Below are 26717 nucleotides of genomic sequence, written 5' to 3'. Positions count from 1 at the left end.
AACATCCCCTTCAGATTCTTTGACGATTGCATTTCCATGGGAGATCACTGCGTAGGATAAACATACAAGTGTTGTTTAGCCACACTGTGGTTTCAATTATGTCAGGGGCGTAGCTACCCCTCTATTCATGAGGATTCATAAATGTGGTGGGGGTTCGGGGCAAACTTGAAAATTTTGAAAACCATGGTGCAATCTAGTGCATTCTGGGCGTTCCGATGTGCATTATTTAGTACTGGAAAATAACCAGTTTTAGATTCATGTAGTCAAGTTCGCATACTGCAACTTTGGTTGATTTTTTTGTCAGAATCATGTGGATTCAGCCGCGTATTCATGTATAGGCGGCTACACGCCTGTATGTTGTGCATATAAATGTATAATTTGGTTTAAATGATGCATCCTTAATATAACACCTCCTTGCTGCTACACCAATAGAAACTTCATGGGATGTTAATAGTAAAAGAACTAGCACTGACGTTCCCATTTTTGTCTGGGTCATTTAAATAATAGAAAACAATTTACAAGATAAACAAATTTGTTTTGACTTCTTTAATGAATTATATAAAAAACATTGTACAAAGATATCATGACACTTTTAAACAATAAGTATGGTTGTTAATTAAACAGTATGCTAGCTTTAACGATTTAGGCAAACCATTGGAATTTTACAGTGGTCTTAAAAGGTGTATTTAAAGCTGCAATCTCACCGATTGATCGTTTTGACTACCGGTACTCTTTTATTGTTTGTCTATAAATGGACAATTTTTTTGCATAAATGTCTAGACCCAATTTTAAGTGATATAAGAATGCTGAAAAAAGATCAGATAGCAGTTTATCATATTTATGTTAAAAAATGATGTTTCATGGCTAAAAGCATTACGAACAATTTAATGTAAATGAAATTTTCGGCACTTTTACATTTCTGATGGGTTCTATTGTGAATTATCTAATATGACTGAATTAAAGGAATGATAACCAAATCAGCAGATTTTGAGACAATTTTGTGTCTTAACTGACAATCTGTAAGAGTGCAGCTTTAAGTGTTGATCTAAAGCTTCATATACACATTGTTATATTGTCAATAACTGTTTAAAAGGTCTCATGTACTAAATAAGATAATAATTTTCATACAATATCTAAAATTGATCAAAATAAATAAAGTACCATTATACCTATTTCTTAAAAGTGCCTTTTCTCATCTGACAATACCATTCAAAGCCATCATTTCAACTATGAATTTATTTTTAACTTTCAACTTTTCTATAGCATATGCAACAAAATATACCAAAAATACAAGCCATGAACAATATGATTGTTCAACTTGCATTATCTTTGGCCTTTTGAAACGACCATTTTCCAGTTTTGTCTATTTGTAAGTTATGCCCTGAGGAATAAAGTATGACTGTATGAATCATAAAAAGCAATAAAAACACTAAAAATATGCCCCAACCCCTGTAATTTCTAATACAGTAGTAAAATCAAGAAATTAAACATTTAGAGCTGCACTCCCACAGATATACCGTTTTCACAACTTTTTTTGTTTTTGAATGAGCAATTTTTTGCGTAATTATCTGCAAACCAATGATAAAAGATTGCTGACAAAAGATCAGATCACAGATTTCATATTTCCGTTCAAAAATTAATGTTACTAACGGTTTAAGAAAAGTGCATAAAACATCAATGTTTTAACTTAAATAGAAAAATCTGCCATTTAATTTTTCGCAAAAATTGGATGGTTCCAATCCAAGACATAAAATGAGAAAAGTTGTCAAAACGTCCAAAATGTGAGAGTGCAGCTTTAACGTTTGAAAGTAACTCTGTTTGCCTCGTGCCCCTGAACAGGGTTTAATTATATTATATGCCCAGTGGGTTTGTCCCTGTATATTTGATTGTATGATTGCAGTAATGGATAATGGTCTAATTATCTTCTGACAATTTTTCACCAATTTTAAAGAAACAGAAAACACATATTAAGCTCATATAACGCTGTACAATTTAATCTCATTCATTAGGATGAGAAAAATTCCCTAAAAATATTAATTGTGGAAACATATCTCATTTAAATACATACAGGAAATGGCGACATCATTTACCCTTTAGTATGAAAAATGCAGTTTCCTGATATTTGAATAGCGGTTCTTTATTTAAGCATCTCAATTCATTCAACATACACATAGTATGTATCAATTTTCAAAGGAAACCAAATCATCGTAACGATGGTTTTCAAAGCAAATATTCACACTCTTGACAAACTTCTTTTCCTAGTTTCAACTTTTGAGACTTTTTGACGAGCCTGCACCTTCCCCCTCTTATGCTGTGGCTTCAAGCAATAAAGCTACCAGCTCAAGTTGCACAACTGGTGAACAAGACTGCTGATAGTCGACAAACTGCACACCTGATGCCATGATAAATCATGTCCATCGACTTCCAGAATGAAGAAATGACGCAGCACAGAATTGATTTCAATTGGACCTCTCTGTACTTTCATCCCCTTGTTGTAGTCAAAGACTATATCTAAGTGTGCAGTGCGGGATCTTGAGAAGCTTTCTGCTCCTCTGATGAAGCAAGTTTGGCAGAGTGTGAAACTCCTGTCTACTCATATGCCTGGACACATGTGATCTATGTCTTCTTGTGTGTGCCCAACCATCACCTGAAATTGTTTTAGAGGAAGTTAGTGCTTGATTACAAGTCAATGTGACAAAACAAGGTCTTTCATTTATGCCACCAAGAACTAGTATTCCAAGTTTCATAACTCGTATGTTAACTCAAAGCAATTGAGCAGAAACTGTTTGGTAATTAATTTTAAGTCACTGCTTCCACTTATACTATCAGTAATATTGAACGTGAACCGACTGACCCAAATGCTATTCTAAATAATTTTTATGTGCAGAAACCTTAATCCTATTGACACAAAAGTAATCCAATAGTATGTCTTCACAAACCATTCTACAACAATATTTTGTCAATTTAACTCAAAGATTGATTATTGTTTTTTTGTCAGACAAACACAGAGATGGCCCTATATCGCTCACCTGATTTGAGAAAGGATTCTAACTTAGTTATTGTTTGGACACTAACTGGACACTTTTGGTCTGACTTTATAATGCTGCTGGTGAAAATATTAAAAGTCCCTAAATAATGGGCTTACAAAAACATGAAATAAAATGTATTTGTTTAAAAATTACAAAGGGCCATAACTCTTACAATATTTAAGTTTGTATTGAGCAGAATAAAAGGCTTTGCCTAAAATACAAACTTAAAACTATATTTACAAGTAAAACAAAACAAGAGCACCGCGAAACGGAGCATTATACGCCCGAAGAAGATTCGGCTCGAGGTCCTTTTAATGTAGTGATGATTTGTATAAAGTTATTTGAAAATCGCTTTATTAGTTACCAAGTTATGGCCCGGACACGGAATTGCTAACGGACGAGTAACAAAGATGTGGCCCGGACACAGAATTGCTAACGCCCCCCCCATGGTGATTCTAGTCTTTCAGGTATGGACCTGGAAATTGCGCGCGACACATCCTTTTAATGTAGTGATGATTTGTATAAAGTTATTTGAAAATTGCTTTATTAGTTACCAAGTTATGGCCCGGACACGGAATTGCTAACGGACGGACAGACGGACGGACAGACAGACAGACGGACAGACGATGGAGGCCATAACATAATACGACCCTTCGGGCGTATAAAAATCTACAAATATGTTTTTTGTATCTGGTTTTTGAGAGAGAATGATCGGAAGAAAACATCACACATTTACAATCATATTAAAAAATAATTTAGTTTTTTTTTTAAATTATATTCTATTTCAAAAACACTGCAAAAGACAAGACACTTACGTTTCAATTTCTTGATTTCAATTTCTTGATTTAATACATTGATGATTATCAATTCTTATGAAGCGAGATGGATCTTACACTCTGACCAGTGCAACGTGCATGTTCTTAGTTGCTCAGTTATTACCTTTCTTAAAATTCTCCTCTTGATCTGAGCCACGCCAAAATGATGGGAGATGCTTTTGTTGTATTTTCCATCGGAATGTATAGCACTTCTGTGTTTCTGTTTGTCTCCTGAAATAGTAAAAGTTTATTAATAATAATCACAATAATAATAATCAGTGACTTTTACTGAAATTATTTTCACCGATTGTGCCTTGCACATTGGGGAACAAAGTTGACTTCTGAGGAGAAGATTTTTCCATATAGACATATAACAAAAAGTAACTCCGCACCCTGGAGCAATGATTTTTATGAATCAATATCCGGTGAAGAAAATTCATACAGGGTATTGAAACATTTTTTTGCTTCAAATGAAGACTTTTAAAAAAGATAACTTAACTAGCTCTTCATCATATTTAATAAAAATTAGCAGTCTATGCCGCACACGGAGCCCCGCATTTGATCTTTTACCATAGTTTGATTGAGAGTTAAGTTTCACATCGACAAGTCTTTACAGGTCTATTAAAGCTGCACTCTCACAGATTGAACGTTTTGAAAAAGGTTATAATTTTTATCTTGGAATGAACCAATGTATGCAAAATGCATGGAAACCTGTGATATAAGACGGCTGACAAAAAATGTCTTTGAATTCCCGTCAAACATGTCCGAACCAAATTCAAACTTTGGATAATCACTGTGATTCACGATGAAATTCAGCACTTCTTGCCCAGTATATATACGTTTACTTTAAGCAGAAGGCAAATTAAAACAAACACATTTGTCCGAAAATTAATCAAGCTTTAAATGGTAGTAGAATTGTCATTTGTTCATGTAATTTTCAAAAATCAGGAAAGGAAATAAATGTTCTCATGTTGCCAATTTAGTCTCGATCATCTAGACGCTTGTATCCAGATCTATATCGTTCATTGACTCTAATTAGAGCGGCTTCATGATTGAGACTAGCCGGTTCTTTGATAATTGTTACGATCGAACAGTGGTTGAAAATGTAAAGTGAGACCAGTTTTTTACCTGTTATTGAACAAACTGTTATGTTGGCAGGACTGTCCTCCTCAGCAATGCAAAGAACAGCAATGACTGGCTGGCACTCTGTAAAATGGCGATTAAAACATTATGTCCAATTAAAACTGTCCCATTCTAAACAATCCATCAGCAATATATATAAATGAGCTGCGCCATGTGGAAATGTGTCTTGGGAAGTTGACATCATTCCATGTAATGATGTCATAAAGATGAGCAGAAGACATTACTTACTATGCAGTAAAAGTTCTTACTTTAACAGTAAAGATATCTTTTTTTGAGGAAATTAATCAAAGTGAGCTCTTTTATGTCATGTTTCTACAGTACCGTAGGTCTTGTACACATCTATGTTACATATATAAATAATAAACAGGAATAAAATGAGGAGTTGTGTACACACTAATTCCTCCTTATGTACTGTGTAACTCAAGAAAAACAATTCATAATTCTAGTAAAAACAATCCATAATTCTAGTAAATCTCTAGAATTCCCTTACTTTTCTCGCTGTACAAAAATGAATGAGGAGTTGCAAACAAGCAGGGCCATAAAACTTTTGCCATTTAAACTGTACCACAACAGCAATTTAAAGACAGTGATACTCATTGATGGAATAGGCACTTAGACAGCTACATTTTCTGAGAAATGGAGATCAGACTAAATTCTCCAGAGATAATTTATAGCTTTATTTGAAATAAAGAACATGTTACAGTGTTTATGTTAAACTTGTTACTTATCCCTGATAACACAATCATTACCTTCAAAATGGTGATAAAATAAAAACAAATATACCTTATTAAACACTGTTTACTATCACATCTGTACCCCCCCCCCCCTCCCCCCTTCTTACATACCTAAGCGGCTCTTACCAAAGTAAAGAATGAAAGGTCCACAAGGCCAATTATAAACCATGAACCATGAGAATCCTGTTTACTAATTTGATTTTAAATCACCCAAAAGGCTTTCTACACATAATGGTTCCTTAATTTAAATCTAGCCTCCAAAGTTGTGATTTCATTGAAAGACTTGAGATACCTTATTTAAAAAAATGACGAAAGGAAAGCTTAAACACAGAAGTCTGGACGGGTATACGAGCCTGGGAATAAAAACACAAAAGCTCACCATGCTGCTAAGGATTCTTATATAATTCCCGGCCCAAGTTCAGCTGGAGATGTTGATTCCACACGGCTGGATAACCGGCCCAGTGCACCCAAGCTTGGCAGTATCTGCAAGAGGAGGGTGTATATCTGGGAAAACGCATTAATAATCAATTTGCGAAAGTTCTTATCCGCCATAAGTAGTGAACATGTATGTGGCTTATAGATTATCTGAAATGAAGTTTAATAAAGGAGACAAGGTTCGGTCTGGGATCTAAACCTGGATTTTAATGCTGAAATTGTAAGTTTTGTTCAAATGAAGTATAAACTTAAAGTGAGTACAGAGATATCTTGAAGCCCAGATTTATCACTTACCTGAAGTTTGTAGGGCTACAATTTGCTGTAAACTGCAGGAACTGTCCCCATGAGCCTTTTGTCTGTTAGGGGAATGGTGACTTAGGTAATTGGTGGTACCACTCTGCATTTCTTATCCACACACAACACAGTGTATCTGAAAATGACAGAGAATGGCCATGCACTTATGAAAGCTATGCTAGAAATACGCCGTTATGAGTGTATCAGATGACATTTCCACACAGAAATTGTGAGGCCACCAATACAGCAGTACTGACATCAATGACGAAAACATATATATCTGTCATGGAGCTGTGCTGGTTCTGTGGCGTCAAAACCACTGCAACTTGGCAATTCACTAGAAACATCTTTTCAGAAAAAAGAAACAACCAATACTGGGTAGCCTTTGTCACCCAGTGAACACCCAGAGCATCTTGTTACTTTGAGCATCTATTTACTTAGAAGTACAATGTAGCGTCATTAAGATCTCAAATTAACAAAAAAGTGTATCCGAAAGCTTTAAATACTGAACGAAGTGTAACTTTGAGGCGGGCTGCGAGCAAATACTTTCAAGGGCAGAAATCTCCCAGAAGTTTGAAAAAGATTATGCAAAGCTCTAGCTTGATGATTTTGGCCCAATTTCAAATTGTTACTCAGTAACACGACGGCGTAAATTTAATCAAACATCAATATAGTTACACAGGAAAATAAGAAATAGCTTTAAACTCTCTCACATTCATGGCAGAGTGTCTGGTGACGGTTAAACATTCAGCCTGGTGGCTGGGGTAACATATCTAAATCCCTAAATGGATGATCTGATCCCAGCCAACAGATCAGCGAAACACGAATTGTATTGCGTGTCCAGGGGGGGGGGGGGGGGGGGTCCCAAGGATATCTTGACGCAACTTACCATAGCCGCCTTGCGTTTTTGTTCACAAAGCCGGCACACACAGTTCATTCTCAGTTTGCATGTTGTGTACTGAAAAGTTCCAGCTTTCCATGACACTCGCAATAAACCTATCCATGAATTAAAACAAATTAACAAATAACTACCAGGTAATTATGGAAATATAAATGTCATTTTTTACTTAAATTATTGATAAATACAACTTATATTGCAGTCAAACTGGATAAAATATCAGGAAAATGTGTCCTGTTCCAAAAAGTGTGTTTTGAAGTTGCAGACAATAGACCAAAGACCAAGAATTTAAGTGTTCAGACAGGGGCAGGCAAATCTTAAAAAAAATATCAAAATTTTAAAACTTAAATAAAACTAAAATTATACAAACCTTATATAAATCATGTGTTAACTTGAAAATACATACAAGAATACAATGTACACATAATCAAATGCTACCTCAGAGAATCATTTTTTTCAAGAACTACTTAAAGGGGTACTGCAACCCGCAAGCCTTTCGTTGTGGGCCGACACCTTTAAACCTCTTTCCCGCACATTAATTAAACACGTCTTATGTTTTGTCAGTGCCGGTTTTGATGACCAGTATAAATCCAAAAGCAGTTTTTCTGCCAAAATTTACCCAAATGATTTGGATGAATGCTTAACAAGAAAGTGCAGTGTACACAATCAAATAAAGTATTTAGTGTTCCAGCAATAATGAGCAATCTGAAATCTGACCCCTTACATTCCTTAAATATTCACAAAGTGTTAAGTTCATGTGTTTGTTATCTTTTTATGATTCAAATGGTAAAAAAATGGTGCAAATGTGAGAAGCCCTGAAGAGGAAAACTGATATTTTAATAGAAATAGTGATGAAATCACTGACATTATGTTTACTTAGCAACTAAAGCAACAGACCAACCAGACCTACCAGTATGCTAATCTATATTTAACTGCTAAATTTTAAAAACCCAAAACATACAGATAAGATCTGTGGCGCAGTTGTTTACATTGTGTGATTTAAATGCATATATTTTTGTTGGTGATTAGTTTAAATCCAACTGAAGCAATCTCTTATCAATATAAACCTTAGTTCATCCAACAAATTAAATATTTGAATGTTAGAGGATTTGTTTTCAGAAGATCAGCAATAATGTTTTTTCTTTAATTGTCTCAATGAAAAATGTAATGTTCAAGTTTATAGGCGCTGTTTTATCTGAGAATTTCCCTGGGTGTGAACCGCTTACTGTGTCCAAGTTATCCAAGCTGGATCTAAGACATTACTACAATATGGGCAATTTGCTCTGCCATTTTTATAGATAATACCCGGTAGTGTATTCCAAAGGTATTCTTTTGGTACATTGAACTCACAACAATATTTGAACTCCTGACGTCCAGCACCGCTGTCAGATTATCTAATCCAACCACTATGCCATTGCATGCTCTTTACTGAACGAAAGATAAATGAATACTCACAATTTTGAACAGTATTTTTTTGGTCACAGATAGCAACCTTTTAATCCCACTTAATCCTGTCTTCCCTATTTGGCAAACGGAGAATTTTTAGAAAATTTGTTATCTGATGATCCTGTAAATTTTGTGTGGATTGACTAAATACTGTTCGAATTTAGCAAATCAAAACTAACATTTTGGGTTTATTCAGTGTAGACCCTAAAATATCAATTTTGATTTATAAGTATGTAGGTTTGTTTAAAAGCTCAGTACAGTTTACTTTACTTGTTAAGTTATCCAATTTCTGTAAAAAAATATTACTAAACTTGACTATAAAATACTGTAGGGGGGCGTGTCGTAAAGTTAAGAAAAAATCCAAATAATGCAACAGTCAATTGCAGCATGGGCCCCCAAGGTCCTGCTAATAGCGGGGACTTTGACTTTCGGTCCAGCCAATCCCAGGTAAAATTCCCGCTCTGCACAGACAAACAGCTGGTAAAAGCCCTGTCAAATGAATTATGATCATTTCGTAACCGCTCATTGTTGGTCATTTCGTAACCATTGTGTTAGTCAATTCGTAACCGTTAAGAAATCTAATGGTCATATCTTAACCGTTGACTCCTATAATTATGAGGAATTAATTTAATACCATTTGAATTTACAAAATAAGTTTACTGTAAGTATAAAACATAAAAATAACAACATAAACAAAGTTAAATCTAGTAGTTGTATTCCTTCTTTATTCCTAATAGTGTAGTGCGATTTGCCAATAAACTCTGAAACTATGACAAATAGAAACATTCACACTAGCTATTTTTATATGTTGCGAAGGAAATATTATAAGCAGGCTGAATATTAAATGTAATAATTTTTTAATTCATAGATGTTCTACCATTGAGAGGAATTGTGACCTTAAGCCAATACTTTTTAAATATATAGACCATATTACTTTAGAATTTCTTTTTTATTAAATTGCATAGAAGTATTGTAAAATGTAGTGAGTTTGCCGAATGAGATTATGCGCTTTTTATATGCTTATTGTATTAAGAATGTGCCGATATGTTTAATTTTGTATCTTGTTATTGGAAATTAATACCATAAGGCCAAATAAAAAATAGGTGTGTTTCAGGTAACACTGCTAAAAAAAATAGGGTAGGTAGGTCGGAATATTTTTTTTATTTTTTTATTTTTATTTTTTTTTTTTTGATATATTGATTTCAGTAACTGTTGACTCAGAAAGTAACAAAAATAAAAGTCATCAATTTTCAGGTTTATCAGTAGTTTTTAAACATGTTACATGCTTCAAAGGAAACATTCTTTATTTGTCTGGTTAAATACTTTTGACAATGATGGTTGGATTTCAACTAAGTTATGGTACACCACTCTGCTATTATTTGAGACTTTCCAGGAACGGTTTTACTTTTCTTTATGCACCCGTTTGCTTTCAATCACCCTCTGTAGAATACTAACCTCCTTGAAACATAATTACATGAAGAGTGGGACGGCAAATTTACCATATAAGCCATTAGCCAAGGAAACCTCAATGCTGTCAAGAGGACCTGGGGGTTCAGGTTTGAAGAACAAGTAACATGCAGGTTTTATTGCCAAAATTGCACACTTAAGTCTGACATATCAATCCGAAAGTCAGTATCTGACACATTTGTATCTGACAAGAAAATATAGTTCAAGAATTGAAACATACCTGCCACACAAGCACAAACGTAATTCACCTTAAGAGTTCGGACATTCTATAAATTCGGACATCCATTATTATTTTCAAAAATAATTTATTTTAGGTACCTAATTTTCGGACACCCAAAGGACATCGACTGAACTTTTACAGTTACTAAGTCTCACAGACAAAAATTATTGATCTTTATCGTTACAATGCCTGGCTAGATTACCTAACCGTATACATCACTGTGATAAGTTAGTTGGTTACTACCCATCCTAAACGATTTATTGCCTGGTGAAAAGGATGTGTGATATATTCAATGGAGGATTAAAGAAACAACAAGGGCAATGCAGAGATTAAGAAAACACAGACATGACATGTTTGTAAAACGATCCGCCAATTAACTTTGAAACTTGTATCACACTTTTAATATAGACTTTATGAAGCAATAATCGTACAGTAATACTCATTGAAACATCAATCATGCCAAGAAATACCAGCCAATTTTTCCACTTTTCATTTCTACACAAGAGCCAATTTCAGCTACACATTAACCCCTAATTGACCGAGAATCTGACCATGTGTTTAATCATGTTTTCATATCTAGGGAGTTGCTGTGGTTTGGGTCAAGATTTGGAAGAATGTATTTAATTTTGCCCAGAAAGACGTGAAGAAGTATCAAGTGTTCACTACAATTAATTAAAATTACAGAGTACTTAATTTAGTAAAACTTATTATTTTCTTATTCTTAAACAAAAATATGATGTTTTTAATGAGTAACATTATCGTTTTAGACATACATGTGTATGACAGATGTTAATGAAAATGGTATGCTTAACCAACCGTTTTATTTGGAATGAAAATGTAACCTATATTACATTATATATGAATCTGGCCGTCTCGTAGGTCGAATTATATTTAAGGGTATGCTTTACTAAGCGTATGGATATTGATTTTAAAATGTCAGATTTATTGGGTTCACATTTTTTAACAAAAACACACACTCTTATTGTTCATTTTTAAAGCTTTGTTGTTTTTATTTCACTGTAAAAAATATTGAGTTCGTAAGTATACGTATACACCATGGAAAATGGGAAATATAAACGAAACTTGAAAAAATATATCACATTGGCGAAACTGAATCTCCGAATGTTAAATTTACTTCAATTTTGTTCATATTATCATGAACACATGAGGCGGTTAAAATGCATTTTCGTATAACTGATTGGGATTTGTTTTTGCAATATTTCAATCTAAAAAATTGCTTAGTTTTGTGTTCATCTGGCATTGTCTTCATACCGTGACCTGTGAAAGAACATGTTTTGACCGACATAAACTCACAACAATGGTCGCTGTCCTTGAGTGACTCCTTTTCTGTAAAATATTGACCCACCCCCACCCCAAATAATAACATGACTCAGAACGTTACTGTAAATAGGTATTTAACCCCACCGAACAGAACCGACTATGTTGGTCATTTAATATGTGTGCTCTTAAGTCTTAGTAATACAGGTGGTAATGCTGCAGCTATTGTTGTTGATACTGCCACTACTGCTTCTGCTATTGCCAATGTCAACACCACCGCCACAACACCACCGTCAGCACCACCACAACCACCACCACCACCACCGATGATGATGATGATGATGATGATGATGATAATGATGATGATAATGATGATGATGATACCCCTAAACTACTGCCGCTCCTGCTGAATTGTTGTTGTTGTTGTTGCCACTTCTACAACAACAGCTACTACTATTCCTTCTACTAACTATCATATAACTTCTACTGATGCTGCTAATCTTGCGTTAATCAATTATATGTTGCTGTGAATGAAGGAACTAAGCTTTTTGTATCAATGCGAAGACCCTTCATTTATCTATTTATAATGAGCGCAAAGTACAATGAACCCTTAAAGGGACTGTACACCAGATTCGCACCAAAAAAGTTTTCTTCTGTAACGAATCTCAGGACAATTATCTAATGGACTGTGTTACGCTTTATCATAATTGTAAAAAAAAGTACCAAAATGTAAAAAAAAAACTGTGTCGGAGACCGGGTTCTTCAGTTAGTAAGTTTCAATGCATTGTACTCATCGATGCCAAGTTTATGTCAGTTTTCGAAAATTTTCTCCTTTTTTTCCGCTATTTTATCATACGGAGTATAGCCCCTTTAAGCAGATTTTCGACATCCACAGATAAACAACTCCCCGGTATCATTTTATTAAATATACATGAGTCATAACATTTTGAGCCGGAAGTTGATAAGTTTGACTGAAAGTGAAAGTTTGTGATTCTATTTGTTTCAAAAAAACTTCCTCACGCCGGCCAAATCCTAAGAGCCTCTTATAGAACAATACCGTACTCAAGTTGTTAAATTAAACGACTTGATTACGGTATTGTTCTATAAGAGGCTATTAGGATTTGGCCAGCGTGAGGATAATATTTAGCTGTCGGGGAACTAAGAAATATAGTTAGTACATTTGTACTTGATGTTTTCAATCTTTAAACATAATTAAACATAATAACAAGAGTGTGGTTTAGATAGTTAAATATTGTTATCAAGGAGATTGTTCATAAACAATATCAAAGATGTAATGCTTAGCTTAGTTAATTAATAATTATACTTTTTATAGTTAAGAAAATCATGTCAATACTTAATAATAAACTATTATTGAATTTTTATTTTTATTTTTGACAAGTGTCGTAATCAACAAAATGAGATGAAGCGTTAAATCTAAGAACCATGCACTATAGAAAGATTTTTCCGAAAAATGACCAAAATTATTGCTCCCCTGAATTTCATGCTGGTCGTAATGGCCATTAAATGAAATGAATTAGCTGTACAGCAGATAACTGATAAAAAATTCATGGAGAACCAAGTCAGTCCTTTAACCCTTAGCACAAAACCACTGAATGGAACATAATGCATATGCTGCTAAAATCCAGGTATATGCTGGCATACAGGGGTTTCCTTCTTAATTGAAAATTGGATAGGATTTCTTGGCATGAAAACAATAAAGTCAACACATTCAATGATACAGGTAACTATTAAATGTGATGAATTAAAGTTATAAATGCAATACTCAAGTTACAATAAAAAAACACCAGACACATTAATCCTGCATAACAATATCCATGCTCTCCATGAGATCCTCGTGGGTATAACTGAGTTATGTGACGTCACACAATGGGACTGTTTGATCTGAAGCCGATAAAAGGTGTTTATTCATTTCAATGCATGTATAAAATGGTGTTGAATGGGATTTTAACCATCTTGATGAAGGAGCTACAGTGACTTATAGGCGTAATAACCATTGATAACTACGGATAAATTAATAAGTGGTAAAATGCAGACATGAAGAAAAAAGGCAGGTTTACCATACATGTAAATAAAATGTAAAAATGGTTATTTTCTATGAATTCGTAGAGCGAAAAATTAATTATTTTAAGGTGTCCGAACTCTAAGGTGAAGTACGGTAAATACATTAAAAAAATCCAACTCTAATATTGTCAACTTTACGTACATACATTTCGTAACAAATGCTTTACGTACCCAAATCACATTTTTTTCAGGGAAAAATAGGTTAGGGTCGGCGGGAAAAAATAGGGTCGGTCGGGTAACCTGAAAGAGACCTATTTTTTTATTTGGCCTAACAAATAATTTAAGGTTGTTTTTTGTCGGTTTCGGATATAAAGTATGCAGAATATGAATCAATTGAGAAAAAAACAGAACAAAATTTTGTTCGTTTTAAACAATTCAAACAAATATAGTCAATGAAATAGGTCAAGAATGATTATTTATGTAAACGTAATTTTACTCAAAAATACATCGCGATCAGTCTTTAATTATTGTTTATAAGTAAGCAAAATGTAAGAAAATAATTAACATATTTTGGTAGTATAACAAATCATTTCTACTTTAGCATGATATATATATATCTAATAACTATTGAGTAACATAAATTATTGGCTTGTTACTAGTGAGAATTCGAGTAATGTCTCCCAATTGGTGTCTTGGTTGCTGTGCCATATACATCCAGGTTCGAACAATACACTTAACGAGGTGCTAAGTGTACTATTTATCACCTTGTTAAATGGTGGTTATTATATGAGCAATTGATTACTTGACGGTTACGAATTGACTAACAGAATGGTTACGAAATAACCAAGATCAGCAGTTACGAAATGGTAAGGTTACGAAATGACCAGATCCTCGTCAAATGCCCCTGGGGACATCCTAGGTTAGGCCCAATCCCTGTTATCAGCGCAAAAACAATAACACCGCATTCACTCAGCACTGCCGGTCCACCTGGAAGGTAAAAACATGGCCCATTTCCCCTGCTATCCCCGGTATAAACAAGACCTGGGTGCCATTGTTACAATTGACTGGTGCATAACTGTGGCAGAATAAGGGAAATATTTTATTGTTGCATTTATTATCAAATATGAGAATTTAAGACACATGCAAAAAGCCACAATACGAATTGGTGATAGTGTTCGTTCTGTTCTGCTATTCAAAGGTGATGAGAATGACTAATGACATGACATTGACAAACAAAATGTAAGGCATTTGTATCCTTTCGTCTTTTATTTATTAAAATCTGAGATGTTATGGGAGCAAATCACTTTTTAGATTGGAACATACCAAATAATAATAAGCGACGATGTACAGTAGTGGTAAACCAAGTTTGCTAGAAATCAATCGAGTTTCTCCAAAATACAAGCAAAAATTACACCGGATGTTGATACTAGTGATTTAGGGCACCCGTGATTTAGTTTCGGATGAACAAAATCCGGATAAATCATTTGCTTTTCATCCAAAGGGTGGACGATTTATACAACTGTACAAAAGTCATAAAAATAAACGAAAAAACGTTGAATATGTATTTTAAACACTTACCAAGTTACCATTCTCTTTCTGTAAGAGATGAACGCCATACTGCATAATTGCCAAACTCCGCGCAGTGTTACTTCCCTTGCAGTACAGTAATCACTGCCTTCACAAATATCACGTGATGATAGAAACGGCACGTGATTGCAATTTACAAAATGGACGGAACACCTTTAAAAGAAATTCCAGCAACATGTTTCATTTGTTTAGAAAATAAACGATTTTATTCCATAAAAGGAAAAAATGCTAAACGTTCGATACATGTCTGAATAGCTAACAACACATCCATGTTGATATTGTAATTTGTAACTCCTACTTTCAATTTGAAAAAAGACCGAACATTTCCGAATGTTTTTTTTAATTGTTATTTTTTTATAAAACATATTATGCCTATCAACTGGCGTAAAGTAATTATTTAAGAAAGGATATAAGAATAAATATATATGATTAAAAAAAATGCCATTAAAAGTTTTCATCCAATTTTGGATGAAAATCTTGTGGTGGCACAAACTCCGCGCAGTGTTACTTCCCTTGCAGTACATTACTTTACTGCAAGGGAAGTAACACTGCGCGGAGTTTGCATAATTGCACGGAGATGGTACCACGGAGATACCCGAACATTTCCGTTATATTCCGGAAAGTTAAATTTCTGTACTGAAAATTTGGATGCTGATGGTACACGAAATATCGAATTTCCTCATTTCTGTTTTTTATGGAATGAAACTTCGGGATAATATACAATAAGCTTTAAATAAAGTAAAACAAATAAAAAATGCTTAGTATATAGCTATTTTTGACCAAAATTATGATTTTTTTCCCTGGTCGCCTTAATAGCTATTTTTATGGATACACAAATATACTAACACAAAAGTTTAAGAATATTTTTTTTTAATATTAAAAGAGAATAATATTTAAAACAATGAAATGATCTCGTAAATAAACATTCAAGCTTATCAACTTACTGTCAATGGACATTTTTATTGACATGTCATTTGATACATCAAATCTGGACAGAAAATATTAAGGAGACCAATTTTTGTCGCCTTAATCCAGCGGTCCCCATAATGCCTAGATTAATATATATATGGTCACCTTAATATATATATATATATATATATATATATATACACTTATACACACAATATACACTTTTATTTTTTAATGGAAAAACAGGCAGAACTCTCGAGTTACTCGGACAATTGATTCACTCCATGATGGAACTTGCCTGGAACTTGCACACAAATGCTGTGACTGAGTTGCATCATAATTGAATAATAATTATAACTTAAGTAGCTGCGTACATGATATGTACACCTACTATTTTTAATGTAAAAGGGGCATAACTCTGGATAAACTGGGGCGAATAGCCCCAAGATCAAACTTCACCGAAACCTGAAACCCACAAACAAGCACTGTGACCGAGTGGCTCATAACTGGATAATAATTATATAGGTTTTGAAAATAATGCAGTTGAACTTAGTTGATATATGACTTGTAAATAGCTCATTGAAATTGAAACAGTCAAAAAGGTTTATCACCGCATGTTAAATACATACATGCAAATAATAGAAAGCTGGTTGGGTTTTGTTGCAGATTATAATCAAATTTCAAAAATTAATAATTTAGATACATAAACCCATAAGAAGATGGCTAACAATTAAATTCATTTATTAGTTAAAGGTTAATACAGAAATCAAGTCGCACAATACTACAAAATTGTTGTGAAAGTAATTACAGCCAAGAATCCCTTGTAAGGAATATACGGTTATTTTCATTATAAGTCTAAATTAAGACAGGGTTACATACATTGTCAATAACAATACAATAACATTCAGTAGGCAAACGTCCAAAGAAGATAAACTGAGATCTAAAGACATGTTTGTCATTTTTAAGAGATTTTTCATTTGTACTATTCCTATGGAATATTCACGCGGAAATTTCCATTTAAAATATTCTTCATAGTAACTTTGCAATGGTTTGCATAAACGTAAAATGTAGTCCTATTTTATGCATGTCAGGTTTAACACATTTAAAATTATTCTAATATATGATTTGAATAAGAACATTCATCCAAAATCCTGTAACTTAGTTCATTATTGTACTGATCGTTTTATAATTAAGTAATTGTCTCTGCAAGTAATTATGCTATTCTATATTTCACTATAAAAGGGGGCATGACTATCAGCTACTGAGGCGATTCACCCAATAACAGAACCTGACAGAGACAGCAAGCCCATAACCAATGAGAGTTACTGGTGTGATTCTCCCCAAGACAGTATGCCCATAACCAATGAGAGTTACTGGAGCGATTTACGCCGAGACATAATGCCCACAAACACAGTCACCAAGTTCCATCATGATCGGACAATACAAGTTAGTAATTTCCTGTCGGATGCTTAAAATACCAATTTCCTATTGATATAGAGGAATAACTCCGGATCTATTGACATGTTTAACTCCACGATGGAACTTGACGGAGACTTGCCCACAAATGCTGTAACCGAGTTTCATCATTATTGGATAGTAAAAAACTTAACTTACTGCCTTCATAATATATAAACATATTATTGTTTAATGTTAAAGGGGCATAACTCTGAAATTACTGACATGATTCACTTCACAATTGAACTTGACTGAGACTTGCCCACCGTTGAAATGCTGACTGAGTTTCATTAACATATGATAATGAAAACCTACTAAATTTCTCTTTACTGAAAGTCAAACACCTTATTTTAACTTCAAAACCATAAAAAGTATACATCTGTTTAAATAATTATTTTTATATAAGTTAATCATTTTGTAAAATCAAAGATCTATATAAAGAACATAAAAAAACAAAAGTAGTAAACACCAAAATATGATTGAATAAGTGTTTAATAGTATAACAATATTTACACTAATTCGTTATCCTAGTGTTTTGCAAAATAAAACTGCAAAATACCCTTAATATTTATTAAATACATGACTGTTATAAAGCATCAATGGCTTTTCATGACTAATTACCAAACTTCTGAGACTGATACAACATTATTTTAGTATTTCCATTCTTGATTTATATAATTAGCTATGTTCATTCAGTTTGATAGAACTCGGTTACAACGAATAAATAAGCGTAACTATGTTGAACATTAAATATGATTGTTATTACTATTCACTTGCTCAAACAGCATTGAATACATGGTAATTTCCGCCAAAGAGAGCAAAATCACGACTGATAAAGAAAAGGTGTCACTTTGCATTAAAGACCTTCAGTGAGTCATTATTGTTCATTCCGACAACTATGGCACGTGTGTGAGGACAGAAGGACACGGAGCAGGGGTCGGTCAGTCCGTTCTTCTCTCCCAGTATTTCCGCCATCTTGCCGTCCCTCTCCGTTAGCAGCATCACGTTGTGGCTGTATAATCCACACACGAGCAGCTGGCCGGGCCCTACCTTCACCACGGCCCCGGGATTGGTGAGCCGAATATCTTGGTACTCCCGCAGGACCTTCCCGTCAAGGGTCAGCTGGAGAACGATGTGGGCAGTTAGGTCAGACACGTGAAGGGTCGGCGGTGTTGAAGCTGACACAGTCAGGTAATATGGTGCTTTGAAAAGTTGTCTTCTATCATCTGTTTGGAATGTACTTATGATATGCCCATCCAATGTCATCACTTCAACACGCGGGGTTTGTGTATACGAAACGTATAATCTATTGTTGTTAAACGCAATACCAAAACAACTAGATGATACTTTAATTTCCTTTCCGCACGACAGCTGTCCTCCCTTCGTAGACAGCAGCTGAATCATGGACTTGTTCTTGACTGTAACGGCGGCCTGGTCACCGGGGAGCACACACACGTCCCATGGCTGGCCTGGTAGCTGGAGGCGGGACGTGACGGTGCAGGTGCTGATGTCTACCAGTTTGACACAGTTGTTACCGCAGTCAGCCAGGAGGAAGAAACCAGGCGAGAGCAGGGATGAGCCCGTGATCCAGCAGGTTTCCTTGTCCTGAGACGTTCTGACCAGGATATCCGCTTCCTTCTTCCACGTCATAGTAGCGAGGTCAATAACTGGAACTAAAATAATAAGGACTACATGTATATCTTTAGTCACTTTGATCTTATAAATGTAAGTGTAAATACTTGTATAAAGTCACAACTTCAATCGCCAGTTTGTTTAAGGTAAACCTACACGACAGACACCACGGAATAAACAGTAATTATAAATACATGTTATGATGAGGGTTTCGACTTAGAAACATGTTCGCTTCAACAATTTTCGTGTGCAGACTCAGAATTTAAATATAAAGCGTTAATAAAAATATTAAATAATATGAAATGAGTACTTTTTTTCATTGAAAAGGACAAAGAAGTTGTTAAAATCAAAGAAATATGTCAATGTTCCCATCACTATAAATGTCGTTATGTCAGCGAAACACACTATTTATCGAGTACAGTTGTCCTTGTATACATATTCATCAGGCTAATTAAAACGCTGTTTTTAACATAATTGGACTTCACTTCATAAAGGCATGGACGCAAGCACTCGCACGCTCGCACCTGAACAAACTGGCACCTGCACACACACTCCAGCCCGCACCCGCACATACTCGCACCTGCACATACTCTCAGGCGCACCTTCGCAAACTCAACCGCACCAGCACACACTTGCACATATTCTGTACCGCACCCGCACACACCCGCACAATCACACCTGCACACACACACACACACACACCCCCGTAACTCACCATACTCTCATTTGCACCCGCACACACTCTCATTCGCAACCGCACGCACTATCACCTGCACCGCACACACTCTCACCAGGGCACACTCTCACTCGCACCTACACACTATCTCAACCGCACCCGAACACACTAACCTTCACTCACTCGAACATGCGCAAAGTCTCAACCGAACCCGAAAAACCCTCATTAGCACCTACACACATTTTCACCCGCACACACTCTCACTCGCACACACTCACCCTCACTCGCACTCAACCTAACACGCACCCGCACAGAATCTCGCTCGCACCCGCACACACTCTCACTCGTACACTATCGCACCTGTACACACTCTCTACCCCACCCACTCGACCTCACTCGCACACACCCTCATCCTCAACCGCACCCGCACACATTCTCACTCGCGCACGCACACACTCTCACTCGCACGCAATCTCACTTGCATCCTTACACACTCGCAGCCGCACACCGTTGCCACCGCACCTGCACACACTCTCACCCGCACTCGCACACACTCTCACCTGCACCAGCCCACACTCTCACCCGTATCCGCACACACTCTCACTCGCCCCTACACATACTCTCATCCGTACCCGCACACAACCTCACCTGTACCCGCAAACACTCACCTGCACCCGCACAAACTCTCACCTGCACCCGCAGACACTCTAACCCTTACCTTCACACGTTCTAGCCCTCACTTGCACTCATTCTCACTCGCACCTGCACACACTCTCACTCGCACACACTCTCACTCGCACCCGCACACTCTCACTCGCACCCGCACACACTCGCTAAAGCACACCGGTGCACCTGCACACACTCTCACCCGCACCTGCATAAACTCTCAGCCGCACCGAACACACTCTCACCCGTATCCGCATACACCCTCACTTGCATCTGCACACACTCTCATCCGCAACCGCACAGACTCTCACCCGTACCTGCACACACTCACACCTGCACCCGCACTCACTCAACTCTAACCTGCATACACTCTAACTCAAACCTGCACACACTATCACTTGCACCTGCACACACTCTCACTCGCACACACTCACATCCGCCCCGACAAACACTCAAACCCGCACCCGCATACACTCGCACCTGCACACACGCTAACCCTCACCCGCACGCTCTCATCCGCACACACTCTCACCCGCACACACTCTTACTCGCACCCGCACAAACTCTCACCGGCACCCGCACCCATTCCCAATCGCACCCGCATACACTTTCACCCGCACCCGCCCACACTGTCATCCTCACCTGCACAAAATCTCAATCGCATCTGCACAAACTCTCACTCGCACCTGCACACATTCTCACTCGCAACCGCACACACTCTCATCATCACCCGCACAAAATTTCACCCGCATCTGCACAAACCCTCACTCCCACCTGCATACATTCTCACCCGCAACCGCACACTCTCAATCGCACCCGCACACACTCTCACCCGCATCTGCATAAACTCTTAGCCGCATCGAACACACTCTCACCCGTATCCTCATACACTCTCACTTGCACCTGCACATACTCTCATCCGTAACCGCACAAACTCTCACCCGTACCTGCACACACTCACACCTGCACCCGCACTCACTCAACTCAAACCTGCAAACACTCTTACTCAAACCTGCACACACTATCACTTGCACTTGCACACACTCTCACTCGCACACACTCACATCCGTCCCGACAAACACTCAAACCCGCATCCGCATACACTCGCACCTGCACACACGCTAACCTTCAACCGCACACTCTCATCCGCACACACTCTCACCCGCACCCGCACAAACTCTCACCGGCACCCGCACACATTCCCAATCGCACCTGCATACACTTTTACCCGCACCCACACACACTCTCATCCTCGCCAGCACAAAATCTCACTTGCATCTGCACAAACTCTCACTCGCAACTGCACACATTCTCACCCGCAACCGCACACACTCTCATTCTCACCCGCACAAAATCTCACTCGCATCTGCACAAACTCTCACCCGCACCCGCACCCAATCTAAACCGCACCCGCACACACTCTTAATTAAACATGCATACACTCTCACTTGCACCTGCACACACTCTTGCTTGCACGCATACACACTAGCACCCGCAAACACCTGCACCGCACACTCTCTCACTCGAACTCGCACTTGCAAACAGTCTTACCCGCATCCGAACAAACTCTCAACCTCACCCACATATACTCTGAACCTCACCCACACACACTCTCACTCGCACTTGCATACATTCTCACCCGCTGCCACACACACTCTCATCCGCAACCGCACACACTCTCATCTGCACCTGCACTAACTCTCACTTGAACCCGCCCATCCCCTCACTCACACCCGCTCACACTCGCACCCACTCCACTATCACTCGCGCACTCTTTCACGCGCAACCGCTCACACTCTCACTCGCACCCGCACACACTCTCATCTGCATACACTCATACCAGGGCAAATTCTCACCCGCAACCGCACACACTCTCAACCGCAACCGCACACACTCTCCCCCGTGACCGCACACACTCTCACCTGCACCCGCACACATTCTCACCCCCACACACAATAACTCAAACCTGCACACACTCTCAGGTGCACCTGCATACACTCTCATTGGCATACACTCACACCCGCACCTACACACATTCTCATCCGCAACCGGACAAACTCTCACCCACACCCGCAAACATTCTTATCCGCCCTCGCTCACACTCTCATCCGCACCCACTCTCACCGTCACCCGCACACACTCTCACGCACCTGCACTCACTGTTACCTATACACAATATCACTCGCACACACACACACACACACACACTCCCACCCTCACAATCTCACTCGCACCCGCTACTGCACACCGTCGCACCCGCATACACTCTCACCTGAACCCACTCTCACCCGCACCCCAAAAACCTCTCACCCGCAACCACACACACTCTCCCCCGCACCTACACGTATTTTTACCCGCAACCGCACACACTCTCACCTACACACACTTTCACCTGCACACACTCTCACCCGCACACACTCTCACCCGCACCCACACACACTCTCACGGGCACCCGCACACACGCTCACCCGCACACACCCGAACCCGCACACACTCTCACCTGCACCCGCACACACTCTCACCCGCACACACTCTCATCTGCACACACTCTCACCTGCACACACTCTCACCTGCACCCGCACACACTCTCACCCGCACACACTCTCACCTGCACACACTCTCACCTGCACACACTCTCACTCGCACATACTCTCACCCGCACACACTCTCACCCGCACACACACACACACACACACACACACACTCTTACTCACACCCGCACACGTTCTCACCCTAACACACTCTCAACCGCACACACTCTCATCCGCACCCAACCACACTCTCACCTCTACCCGCACACACTCTCACCTGCACCCGGACACACTCTCATCTGCACACACTCTCACCCGCACACACTCTCAACCGCACACACTCTCACCTGCACCTGCACACACTCTCACCTGCACACACTCTCACCCGCGCACACTCTCATCTTCACCCGCACGCACTCTCATACGCACCTGCTCACACTCTCACATGCACCTGCACACACACACACACACACACACACGCACTCTCGCACACGCGCGCGCGCACAAACGCATCCGCTCATGCAAACACCCATCCCCCACACATGCACCCACGCACGTGCGTCCGTGCACACACACACACACGCACGCACGCACGCACGCACGCACGCACGCACACACACACACACGCACACACGCGCGCGCGCACCGACGCAGGCACGCACACACATACACTAATTGGATATATTGTGAACAATAGGTTAGTTTTTATCAACAAAATTACACTTTTAATGATGTCAAATGCATCTATGGTAAAAACGTTGTAGTCGTATGATATTCAACTTAAAATCTTCTCTGTTAAATCAATCAAATGTTTAAGCATGTCAAGGTGCTTGTTTATTGAGTTAAATTATTGCTGATCTTTAAAAGTACCAACAAGCATTATTTTTAATACGATACTAAGGCACAATTTGCTATTTTAAACCACGTTTTGTGACGAGATTTACCTCGGGGACAACTTTGCTACCGTGGCCAGATTTACCCCAGGTGCAAATATGTGCATATAAACGCTAAATCCCATGTCTGGAGGTTGAACAATTTTGCCCCCTGTCATATAATGCAAATATTGATTTGTCCCCAGTCGTATTTCTATTTTGGTAAGGTCGGTAAAGATTCAACATTACAAAAGATATTGATTTTCTCAATAGCCATAAAAACGCGTCCAAATCTTACCCCATGGACAAATTTGAATATATAAACGCATCACTTCAATGAAATCGGTGATAATTGTCTTTTAAATAGTATTTCGAACTGAAACTTAGTACTCAATGGTGCTACAGACAATAAGCATGTATTAAACAAGTTCAATTACTGTTATAATTAACGAGTTATAGCGAATGCGGAAAAACAGACGAGCGTTGTTGTTCGTTCAAAGGCCCTCTTTTGTTTATTTCCAGTGTACTTGAAACTAGACTGGTTTACCCAATTGACCAGTAGATACTTAATGAAGATCAATAAGCTTGTAATAAAACATTAAACCAAAGTATGAAACTGTATTTCATAATTTTAGCAATTACCTTGTATGACCGTTCTTAACAAGAACACAACATACTACACTAAGTCTAACTTATTGGGAGATAGTAATAATTAAGCATTCTATTCCTACCAAGCTCTCCCGCCATGTTCAGTGTTCCAAGGCCCATTTTCGATCCCAGCAGCCGTTTCGTGTCAGCGTCTTCAACAAATCGATACTTCCGGGCCTTCATCCTACCAGCCATCTTTTCCATCTTGTCATGAATCCCCCGTAGTTCCTTCTGGCTCTCCTTGCCGTCACGTACCGCTGGTTCACCGAGTCGGTACCGGAAGTCAGTTCTGTCCTAGTGGCCACAAGTCCGCATTTTGCCAACTCACAATCAGTCTTCAGTTCAGTCAGCACGCTTTCATCCTCGGTCTTCATTTTCTCGATGTCGCCGAGCAACTCCTTCTCGCGTCGGTCCAGGTAGGTATTGATTTCTGCACGGAACTTTCTCAGTCTGTCGATCTCATCCTTAGACTGGTGTTCGACCTCGTCAAAAAGCTCCTTTACTTTACTTATGCACCCAGATAGAAGATCTTCCGCTCGTTTAATAGATGGTTCCAGCTCCCTGAATTCTCTTCCATTGGTGAAATCCTTAGACACATCAGTAATGTAGTCGACTTTGCACGTGCGATGACCGATGACTACACAGTCACTACAACCAAGGTCGCTGTGGGTCGGACAGTAAAACTTGATCATCTCATTCGGATGTGTTCTACAATATTCAGTTACGCCCATGTCAGACTGCTTGGTTGACGGGTAGAAGGACGGCATCTTATCTTTGGACAACATAATGTGGTTCCTGGACACCTTGAATTTCTTATGGGCCATGATACAGGGATCACACATGTACTCTTGGCAGGTCTGACAGAATCCCTGGGCTAAAGAGCGTTTGCCTTCCTCTTCACACGGCTGACAGTAGACAGTTGTGTCATCGGAGCCATTGTTAAGGTCAGGGTCACGTCTCTTTCCAGATACCTCCATCTATGAAGACAATTTTAATAAAGGACATACTAATAACAATGCGTTTTCTTAATGTATTTATACAGATAGACGTATACGTTATTGTGACAAGCTGAACAAATGTGCATCTTGTAGGAATGGCGCCCATGACACCTTGCCCAGCATGATCTACAAGCGGACACAGTCGCGTAGCTATAAACACAGCACAATCTTGACATAATTACCGCTAAATACATATCAATAACACGGTTATGTGGTCGAAAAAAGAAACTTTTATAATAAAGAAACATTTTGGCGCTTATGTATTTGAACGTAAAAAAGTTTTGTTTCCCAGAACAAACGAACACATATTCACAATAGTTTGTCCCATATTATATTACCATGTTTTTTCCGTTTCTTATTAATCCACGTTTGCTTCTAAGCGGTCTTTTCTAGTCTCCTTTTGACTTTAGCTGAGTATCCTCAATTGACCTAATACCGTTGATATCATTGACAGGTTTATCTCATTTATTCGTATATCAGAAGAGAAAAGATAATGAAGATACACATACAAATGTTTTGCTAATTTAGCGTTTATTAATCTATATACAATGCGTAAGAATATTGTTTAAAAGAAAAACATTTAAAAAACTTCATCAACATCATCATCATCATCATCAACATCATCATCATCATCATCATCACCACCCGTACCACCACCAATACCACCACCAATACCATCATCATCATCATCATCATCATCATCATCATCATCATCATCATCATCATCATCATCATCATTGTCGTCGTCTTCGTCGTCATCATCATCATCATCATCACCATCATCATCATCGTCATTTGAGATACCTAATAAAACTTTACACAGGTTTTTGCCAAAGCGCACGAGGAGTTAATTGTGCATAGCATTATACTTGTATCTCCCAAATTAATCACATATACATAAAAGCAAGCAGGGGCGTAGCTAGGCCTAAACAAACTTGTGGGCCCGATGGTTCTAGGTGAAG

General features: G+C 38.2%; 1 protein-coding gene and 1 long non-coding RNA gene across 5 annotated transcripts; both read right to left on the bottom strand.

The window, feature by feature from the left end:
* Nucleotides 1-4055: 4055 nt before the first annotated feature.
* Nucleotides 4056-15563, bottom strand: LOC128214886 (uncharacterized). Of its 4 annotated transcripts, none has more exons than XR_008257990.1 (6): nt 15360-15391; nt 7340-7434; nt 6451-6586; nt 6101-6204; nt 4973-5050; nt 4056-4075 (listed from the first exon to the last, which is right to left on the bottom strand). It is a non-coding gene; the product is annotated as an uncharacterized LOC128214886 (long non-coding RNA). The 4 variants fall into 4 exon arrangements; XR_008257991.1 differs by lacking the exon at nt 15360-15391 and adding an exon at nt 15105-15204; XR_008257989.1 differs by lacking the exon at nt 7340-7434 and having other exon boundaries at nt 15360-15563.
* Nucleotides 15564-18493: 2930 nt separating this feature from the next.
* LOC128214781 (uncharacterized) lies at nt 18494-26159 on the bottom strand. The gene is made up of 3 exons (XM_052921422.1): nt 26094-26159; nt 24841-25734; nt 18494-19405 (listed from the first exon to the last, which is right to left on the bottom strand). The coding sequence occupies exons 2-3, from the start codon at nt 24959-24961 to the stop codon at nt 18579-18581; spliced, it is 948 nt and encodes a 315-aa protein (XP_052777382.1). The 5' UTR covers nt 24962-25734; nt 26094-26159; the 3' UTR covers nt 18494-18578.
* Nucleotides 26160-26717: the final 558 nt, after the last annotated feature.

The sequence above is a fragment of the Mya arenaria genome, chromosome 13 (assembly GCF_026914265.1).
Source record: "Mya arenaria isolate MELC-2E11 chromosome 13, ASM2691426v1".
Lineage (NCBI taxonomy): Eukaryota > Metazoa > Mollusca > Bivalvia > Myida > Myidae > Mya > Mya arenaria.
Note: the sequence above shows the minus strand (reverse complement) of the source record. Positions and strands in the feature narration are given on the sequence as shown.

Coding starts and splice junctions, on each gene's coding strand:
- LOC128214781 (XM_052921422.1), bottom strand. CDS start 24,961: ATGGAAAAGATGGCTGGTAGGATGAAGGCCCGGAAGTATCGATTTGTT. Junction 19,406..24,840: donor GAACATGGCGGGAGAGCTTG/GTAGGAATAGAA, acceptor TTATTATTTTAG/TTCCAGTTATTGACCTCGCT.